This window comes from Phanerochaete carnosa (assembly GCF_000300595.1).
Source record: "Phanerochaete carnosa HHB-10118-sp unplaced genomic scaffold PHACAscaffold_84, whole genome shotgun sequence".
NCBI lineage: Eukaryota > Fungi > Basidiomycota > Agaricomycetes > Polyporales > Phanerochaetaceae > Phanerochaete > Phanerochaete carnosa.
The window spans coordinates 1-8,790 of NW_006767711.1; the positions used below are offsets into that span (position 1 = coordinate 1).

Consider the following 8,790-nt stretch of genomic DNA (forward strand, 5'->3'; position numbering starts at 1 on the left):
CGCCCGCGGCGGCCACGACGAGACTCTGCTGGAGCAGCTCAGCAACGAGAACACAACTCTTAAAACGCGAAAATGAGCAGCTGTCTCATAAAATCGGTTTGCTCCTCGAAGTGGACCAGCCGAGCTTTGGGTCGGGGCGACCAATATCGGGCATCTCGGAGCGTAGAGTCAGCACGTCGAGCTCGGAGAATGCGATCGCATTCGAGAACCTGTCAAGCGAGCTGGATGATTGGCGGCAGCAGCTCGCGAGCTCGATGAGCGGTGCCATTGATACGATCCATCAAGGATATCGCGATGAGCATGCTGCTCGTGTCTGAAAACCCGAGTTCTGGTGGTGGCCAACGTCGGATACCACTGAGCTCGCGAAATCAACGCGGGCATCATAGTACACACCGTCTATAACCCCGTCACTGGCATTGAAGAGCCCCTTGACGGTGTCGATAATCGCCGTTGCGAGGTTGTACCTCTGGTCCAAGGTTAGATTCGTTGTTGATCCCTGTCCATATTGCAGACGTTCGTTTCACCGTTGGTTACCGGAAGAAGGAAGGAAGAACCTGGACCTACCTTCCATGTTGTCGGCACCGCAAACGACGGGGTTTGGGCCCATACCACATGGGCGACCTGTAGGTACGTCAGAAGCACGGCATAAAGGAGATACAGCCTGGAGATCATGGGGGGAGCTGAGTGGGAGAAGTGCGAACGGCCGGTGAGACTCTGCCTCTGACCGCAGGCGGAGGCTTGATGCATTTAGGCACGAAAGCAACCTATCATTGATCGCCGTTCTCTAAGTGTACGAAGAGGCCTGCCAGGCCATCCGCGTCGGAAACAATAGATGGCGTCTGCAATGCGGTCCTATATTGAAGCTTGATGTGAGCCAGATATGAGCACGCGCCTACCACGCAGATTAACCATCTTCCTCATCTGCTCGGTATGCCAGTCAGATCTATCAAAATACAGCAGTAGAGCGATAGCATTGCACAGCGCAAATACAAGCATAGCAAGACAATGGGACAAAACTGGTGTGCCTACCAGCTGCCGTGGAGGTTGCGCTCGGCGGGTAGCCGACCTCGTCTGCGAAACGTGCCGCCTTGACGTCATCGGTAACCATCACCTTTTTGCTGAGTTGTCGACGACAGATGTGTTGGTAGGGTCAATATATGCGTACGCCACGATCCGAATTCTGCCTACTCTTCTTCACACCGGGTGCGGCGTCCATCGCGGTTCCGACGTTCCGATGGCCGATACGCGTCTTTCTACTCAGCTGCACGAAGTCGACAACTCGGAGTACGCGCCCAGAGCTTCGTCCTCGGCGGACAGACGCTCTATCTTCTCGGGCAGACGCGACAACTGGTCTTCCCTGGCTGTAAGCATAGGCGCGGACTGCTCTGCTGTTTGGCTCGTCTCTATAGCCCTTCTTCCCGCGTGGTGCCCTGGTTTCGGCGAGGGAAAGAGCGCTATGTGTTGTGCGGAGTCTTGGCGACGAAGGCTGAAGCAAGATCACGGGGCGTCGCTCAGCACCGTTCCTCTTCATAAGGGTCTTTGCAAGCAGTCAGCAGCTGGATAAACCTTCTCATGAGCCTCTCGCTTCGGCTCATCCACAAAAGGAGAGTCTCGTCCGAGCGAACATGTCGAGTTTGGCATCCGTTTTCATCTCGTAATGCCGCACGCGCTCACCCTCCTCCTGGACGACTTCTTCGCGCGTCCCTGCTCCAGTGATCGCACCTTGAACTTCACTTTTAAGACTTGAACGAAGGTTCAGCGTATACACTACAGTACGTGAAGGGTGGTAGAACATACCTGCATGCGAAAGCTGTCGACCTTGTCGAACAGAGCATCAGGGAGAGGGCCAATAGGTTCGTCGTCGTCAGGGTCGCGCGTCGCCTTGCTTTTTGTCTCCGTCAATACGAAGAATGCCATAGTAACAGACGGCGCGTTCTTACCTTCGAGTACCTCGAGGTGTGTCTCGTTATTGGCTCGCCTATCCCATTCACGATTAGCGGAGGTCATGAGGCGGAGCAACACCAATCGCTTCCCCTGTACCTGCAGAACTCTTCGTCCTTGCGCCTGCAAGACCTTGATGGTCTCACGAGCCAGCCAGCTCAGGTTATTGGCCAGCGTGCGAAGGGTCTGTCGACGTGCTTGATTCAGTTAGCTTTTGCCCGTGTCGCAGACGTCGCGCGGGCATGGAGATACTGAGGAATATATCGTGTGGGGAGTGGATTGTGGCATGATTTTCAAGCTAGGGCTGGATGTCCCCTACCGACGAAGTACGCAGTGAGCTTGTCGTGACGCCCGGGTGCGTAGCGTTGGCGACTGGGCAACGATGATATTGATCGGTCCGCGAACAAACCCCGCATTGGACGCCGCCTCTGGAAGTGCCCAGACCGGCAGGCGCGTGTCAATGAGGACGATGAGAGAGTGTGTACGTACTGCACAGCGTGCCCGACGTCGAGCAGCAGGCGTGTGCAGAGTGTGTCGGTTGTCTCGGCTGAAGTGGGCCCAAGCCCGAGAGCGAGGTACCGTCAAACTCGCTGGCGGAACCAATTGCCGTGGATATGTCCCGAGAATTATGCCACGTGCAGGCCATTGCTCTGCCAGCGAAAGGGTTTCTCCCCGACTTGTTTTCTCGTCTGCTCGTCTCGCCCGTCGCTCCTTTGAGTCTCGACATTCCTTTCGTCTACCCCGTCGCTCCTTGCTTCGTCCGCTCCCCCTCACGATCCTTGGTTCACCAAGCTATTTCGTTGCCGCACCCCCGCACCCGGACAGCAGCCTGGCCACCACGAGCACCAACCCGATCCTGGGACCTGAATCATCCACGCTCACCCTCGTCGCCGTCAATTCACGTGTCCAAATTTCCAACGCTCCCTTGAACGTGTAAATCTTTCGGTCGCCGCAAAGTCCTGCCTCGGGAGCTTTGAATTGCTGCTTTGCCGTCCTCTCGGGATTATGTGAGTCCCATGGCCGCCCTGCATTTTGCACACATAACGAACGTGTGGGTAACTTGTCCAGGCTCTTCTAAAGCTGCACTCTATTCTCTGTTATCTGTGAATACTTGTGGTTAGCCTGTGAGCAAACGACCGCAGTACCCGTCTATGCCGCTAACCTAAATCGTCCAGAGAGTTCTACATGTCCAATAAACCATCGCAGCCCTCTGGAGAGCGCACCACTTCCTCCCGAACCTCAGCCGTGCAACGCTCAACTGAACCGACGACTTCTCGCAAACGTTCAAACACAAAATACGGTGTCCAGCCTGCCATCCATCTCTCATTGAAAACATCGACGTCCGCGCTTCCACGTCTGCAGTCTCATGGCGGCGTTAACCTAAACTACGATCTTCAGCAGGCCACCTTTGGTAAACGGTCCGCCGGCTCATCGTCCCCCTCTACTGCCTCGCCGTCTACCGGACGGAGCGCTGGATATTCTCCGTCGAGTAACGGGTCACACACTCCCGCTTCTCCTCTGACGGCGTCCCCCGACCACATGTCCATGTTTTCCGGCTTCGGTGACACCATTAGCAGCTCGCTCCCGCTGTCACTCTCGGCGCTCTGGACTGAACCATCCCTCGATCTGGTCAGTCCATCACCCTCGTCCGTTTCGTCGTCACGCCGGCCGTCGTTGTCGCCATATGCACACGGCCACCAGGTGCGCTCCCAGCCAGCCCTGGCGCAGTCCCGATCGAGCAACAACCTCCGTCTCGCGGCTCATCGTCTCCCATCCGACCCTGCGTCGCGCAAGTCCTCCATCACGAGCGTGGAGCGCGATGCCGGCCTGCACCTCGATATGAAACGGTTATTAAGCAAGCCCGCGCAGCCAACCCACTCTGGCTCGTCCATCATGTCGTTAGGCTCAGACTCAGAGCCGCTCCGCAGCCCCATGTATCCCGGGTCCCTCTCGCGCCAGCCGTCGTCGCGACGCACGGCGACCGGTCCTCTCCCCGACGAACGTACACGGCGCCCTACCGAAGACACCGCGACGCTGCGCAAGTCCGCGTCGCGCGCGTCCCTGCACGCGTCCGCCCTGCAGCAGCAGCAGCAGCCCCAGAAGCAGCGCAACGTGCTCCGGCGCAAGGCGAGCGCGACCTCGAACCCCGCAACGCCGACCGCACAGACGTTCCACCAGCAACAGCAGCAGCCCGGTGCGCGCATATCCCTGAAGAGCTTCGTCCGCGCCTCGGTGGCCGCGCCGCCGGCGCGCCGTGCTACGCACGACGTCGCCACGACTACCACCACGAGCGAGCTCCCCCGGCGGCACAAGTCGCCGCCCGTTAACCTCACGCCCGCCGGCGCCGTCGCGCACGCATACAAGCAGCAGGCACGGCGCCGGTCGGAGCTCGCCGAGATGTCGGGCGGCAGCAGCGGCGACCTGAGGGACGGGTCTGTGGACAGCCGGCGCACAACGCGCGTGGCTGCGGACGGGGACGAGGGCGAGGAGAGCGGCGGGGCGTACTACACGGTGCTGGGCGGTTCGGCAGGGCGGCTCATCGCGGTGGGCAGCGTCGAGGACAGCATGTGGGAGTTTGGGTACGACGCGCGGTATGGCGTGGACGAGCGCTTCCGTCAGGCGAGGGTGAGTAGTAGCGGCAGCGGCGGAGCGGGGGTCAGAGGTCTCGGCAGGAAGGTGTCGGGGAAGTTCAAGCGGCCGGGCTCGACGAAGGAGCATCGCAGGGCGCATGCAGACGAGCTGCTGGACAGACGCCCGAAGACTAGCCCGGGGAGCTCCTCCTCGAGACCGCTGGGCCCCTCCATGGACGAGTATGTCGATGTCAACCAGCAGGTCTGCTCGGGCACTGCAATACCCTCGGCGCCGAATGGCACGCCGGAAGACAAGACGCTGCGGTCAGTGCGGTCGTTCAAGGGTAAGGAGCCGGATAGCAACAGCAAGGGCAGCGGCGACGACTCGTCGCCCGGAGGCAAGATCTGGAAGCTGATGAAGCGCATATCGACCGGTGCGTTGCGCGAAAAATATCACGACGCGACGCCGCCACCACCCGTACCCGCCCTTCCGGACGACTATAAACATCTGGCATCGCCCCGGACCACGTTAGACATCCGCAAGGGACGCGACGACGCAAGCGAGACCGGCATCTCGCGATTTATGAATTCTCGAACGTCCTTGTCTGCAGTGCGGCCCTCCACTGCCCCGGTGCGGAGCTCGCCACGTACGACCACTGATAGTTCACGTCCTTCCACTGGCCCTCGACATAGCACCACCACACGGTCGTCCTCGCCCATGTCGTCCGAGGTGGCGTCTTCACGGTACTTCCAGAAGTCGCATTCCACCCACTCGTCGATTTCATCGTACGGCGAAGAGCTTCCTCCACTCCCCAAGCCGTCCAGCTCGAACGTCGGCCAGCACATCATGACCCCCGGCGAGCTGTACAGCAAGTTGGGCGGAGATGAACTTGTTCTGCCGAAGCCACACCAACAGAGCAGGAGCCGGACACGGTCTCTTGGTGGCGAAGGCGCCCCGCGACCGCCGAGCGACATCCGACCATCGCTTCCGCCTCCGAGGCGCAGCCACACCGCCGGCAGCAAGCCCGCGGCAGCAGACGCCCACTCCCATCCCCCGTCGCCCCTGATCCCCGCCTTCGACACGACCGAGCCCACGAACCATTTCGGCACTCTGTCGTCGCAGTACTCCCTCCCGACGTCCGAGTTCGGCGTCCTCAACGACGACGCTCCGCAGCGGCCTAAACGCAGCTCGCGCCGGAAACCGCCACCGTTCGACCTCGCCGTGCAGACGGGCCCGCCCGTTACGCCGCGGACGCCGCGCTCCCCGCACGCGCCGCCCACGATCACCGTCGACGACGGGCGGAGTCTCGACCGCAAGTCGCTCGCGGGCTCGATGCAGTCGACGATCCACGACCGCGACACGCTGTACTCGCCGTCGCCGACGTCAGCGACGGCGTCGCACTTCCGCACGCCGCTGCGCTTCCGCGAGATAGACTCGCCGCGGGTGCAGCTCTCGGAGCGCGAGAAGGCCGCCAAGTGGGACGACCTGCTCATGCGCAGCGAGCAGGCCGGCGGCACGCTCCACCTCGGCGACTCGGGGCTCATGTCGGACAACGTCCGCTTCTCGGAGTACTCCGTCTCCGAGTCCCCGCCGTGAATGAACTCTTGAACGATGAACACTGGCTCTTTTTCCCTTTTGCTTCCCTTCAGACTTTTTGATGCACACACGCGCACACCCTCTGCACGACGACGAACTATACCCCATTCATTTCTTGCTTACCGTAGCATAGTCGTAGTCACCTACTTTCTGGCACTGGATGCATAATCTCTTTTCTACCCCCCCTCCCCTTGGCCCATACCGCCTCTCCCTGGTCTTTTTACCCATGTAAATATCACGCTACGCTTTCCGTGTCGCATTAATTTTCTTGCTGTGTATTACATTTACCCCCTTTGCTACCGATAACCCCCTTCAATGCCGATTATACCCTGCAAAAGAACATGCTATACGCGTCTTGTACAAGGAACCCAAAACTTTCATTTTTCTCCGCTCATCTATGTGGCATACCGTGGCGTTCGGACAATCACAGTCGTTTCGGGCCATCTTGCGATCCCTCAAGGTGTCGAGTGCGGGCGCGAGCTCGTCGCGTGTGTGCGGGCGACCGCCCGGGACGACCAGGTAAGGACGCTTCTTCAACCTTCTTGGCAGACTGACCGCGTTACGAAGGGTTGTAGTGGCATCAGCGGTGGTCTCGTTTACGGGCTTATGGCCCGGCGCAGTCTCATGCAGTGGCTTCCGCGGACGGGAGTACACGGGGTCCGGCCGGGACGGGCAGTCATTGCTGTCGGGCGCAAGCTCGTCCTCATAGGGACTGGGGAGAGGTCCGGCATCCGTTGCACATGCAACATCGACATCGCCGCAGGTAGAAGTGGCGGAGTTGGATGAGAGGCTCGGCGGGTGATCGTGCTTCCGGCGGGGACCTGAAAGCGCTGGAGCAACTTCTCGTTAGGTGAGATTTCTTGGTTTCCCAGGCTATTAATGTCCTCTCCAAAGGATGTCGAAGAGCTCGGAAGACCCCGTGAATGCTTCTATATAAGCCTTCCCGCAGCTACCTCGTATAGGTTTTCCCCTTTTCTCATCTCCTCCATCGACGTCTCGTCCATTGATGCCTCCAGAGAGATTGATAGAGCGACCCGTGAGGTGGAAGCTTTTTAGAAGTGCCCACAGAATGCCAGGGCTTAGTGAGTCAGAAGCCAACGAGTTGCGGGTAAGCATTCGTGTTATAAATATCTGAAAAATCTCAAGCCCCAGTTGAAACTATTGTGACGTGATCAGAACGCGATACCATACGCAGCAGAGAAATACCTGCGTAAACATCTGTCATGGAAGTATCAGTACGCCAAGGATAAAACTATATTCCTGGAACGGGTAATGTTATTTCTCACCTTTGCTGCTGCATTGGCCATGACGATTTGTTCTAGATTGTGGAGGAGCTGCCGGTCTTGCGGCGGTACACAAACGCATGGCCCGCGGAGGCATGCATGCGCGAGTATCTGGCCCGGCACAATCAAAGAGCTCACGGGACTCAGAGATCTGGACCGGTCGTGATGTCTGCCAGCCACGGTACCCCTTCCGCCGAGAGTCGCAATGCAGCGCAGCCTCAGGTGGTGCGTCCATGCACATCTCTACCTCTAACCAGAAGGTAATAGGCTCGATGGGTCACTCTAGTCAGCGCCACCTAGAGAAGAATTGCAGACCCCCAGGAGACCAGCACCTGTGGTGTCTCCCGTGGTTCACTCCAACTTCAACCCGTCTGGAGCCCCGAAGGATAAGGCGTTCATGCGGGCTTTTCTCCGGTCAACTCGCCCTGCGACGGACAATCTTATGTCCGTCTTCATTAGCCATGGTGTTATTGACGGTGTGTGCCTGAGCGTGCTGGCAGAGCTGTCGGACGCGGAACAGAAAGAGTTCCTTCGGGATGATCTAGGGCTCAATGCAATGCAAGCCCTGAGCATCCGACTCGCGTTGCGCGACATGTAACTTTTGTAAAACAAGTTAAAATTGAATTCGAGACATACAAATCTGCCATTCAAGTTGTACATACATGAATGGGCTAGGTTGATTCTCTGGGAACGTAATATCACTAGCTGGCAGATTGCGCCGCGGCCGCGGTTCTCAAATTCTTCGATTTTGTGGCGCCAGACGCTCAATGTCTTGTACAAGGAACTCAAATTTTGTTTCTCCAATCATCTCTGGCATGGTGTCGGGAGATCGCAGCTATTTCTGCCATCTTGCAGGCTTCAATTGTCAGGCGTGAGCTCGTCGCATGTGTAGCAGTCGAGAGGCGACCGCCCGGGACAACCATGCACTGGTAGGGATGTCTCTTCAATCTCCTGGAAGGCTGATCGCGTTATGGATTATTGCAGTAGCATCGCCGGTGGGCCAAGCTAGATAAAGGCACCCATGAATATAAGTCAACCCACCCTGAGATTGCCATTGCCATAGTAGATAGAGCACCTGTATGATTTCTAAGGCTTACCAGCCTGGGGACCTTTATCATTCAGTTAAGGTTGGCAATGTATTACCAGGGAGCGCCAGGCTGGGTGGCATTTGCCAGGGCGCTCGCAAGATTTATTCAATAATCGGATTTTTGGGGGCCAGCTCGCACATAAAAATTTAAGATAGCAATTTATATATTCACAAAACTACAATAGGTACAAAACTCGTAGATAAAATACAACGGCGTCCAGAGGTAGCGCTTTCGCAGTGAATGTGAGCGTCAGACAAAAAAGGCTGTCCCCGGAGCGGCCGTATACTTAGTGCACGATGCGCGTGACTTGT

General features: G+C 58.0%; 3 protein-coding genes across 3 annotated transcripts; all 3 read left to right on the forward strand.

Annotated features, from left to right (window-relative positions):
- Positions 1-555: 555 nt before the first annotated feature.
- Positions 556-1,908, forward strand: PHACADRAFT_265828 (uncharacterized protein). The gene has a single exon (XM_007402283.1). It carries the CDS (start codon positions 881-883, stop codon positions 1,562-1,564), a length of 684 nt encoding a protein of 227 aa, XP_007402345.1. The 5' UTR covers positions 556-880; the 3' UTR covers positions 1,565-1,908.
- A 743-nt stretch (positions 1,909-2,651) lies between these two features.
- On the forward strand, positions 2,652-6,415 carry PHACADRAFT_265829 (uncharacterized protein). The gene is made up of 3 exons (XM_007402284.1): positions 2,652-2,948; positions 3,010-3,065; positions 3,117-6,415. Exon 3 carries the CDS (start codon positions 3,127-3,129, stop codon positions 6,106-6,108), a length of 2,982 nt encoding a protein of 993 aa, XP_007402346.1. The 5' UTR covers positions 2,652-2,948; positions 3,010-3,065; positions 3,117-3,126; the 3' UTR covers positions 6,109-6,415.
- A 12-nt stretch (positions 6,416-6,427) lies between these two features.
- PHACADRAFT_265831 (uncharacterized protein) lies at positions 6,428-8,021 on the forward strand. Its single transcript, XM_007402285.1, has 6 exons — positions 6,428-6,627; positions 6,676-6,958; positions 7,125-7,216; positions 7,285-7,377; positions 7,431-7,616; positions 7,678-8,021. Exons 5-6 carry the CDS (start codon positions 7,557-7,559, stop codon positions 7,987-7,989), a joined length of 372 nt encoding a protein of 123 aa, XP_007402347.1. The 5' UTR covers positions 6,428-6,627; positions 6,676-6,958; positions 7,125-7,216; positions 7,285-7,377; positions 7,431-7,556; the 3' UTR covers positions 7,990-8,021.
- Positions 8,022-8,790: the final 769 nt, after the last annotated feature.

Bases quoted from the DNA above. Each gene is read 5' to 3' on its own strand.
- PHACADRAFT_265828 (XM_007402283.1), top strand. From the start codon at position 881: ATGAGCACGCGCCTACCACGCAGATTAACCATCTTCCTCATCTGCTCG.
- PHACADRAFT_265829 (XM_007402284.1), top strand. From the start codon at position 3,127: ATGTCCAATAAACCATCGCAGCCCTCTGGAGAGCGCACCACTTCCTCC.
- PHACADRAFT_265831 (XM_007402285.1), top strand. From the start codon at position 7,557: ATGTCTGCCAGCCACGGTACCCCTTCCGCCGAGAGTCGCAATGCAGCG. The intron at 7,617-7,677 runs GTGCGTCCATGC...GGGTCACTCTAG, and splicing joins ATGCAGCGCAGCCTCAGGTG to TCAGCGCCACCTAGAGAAGA.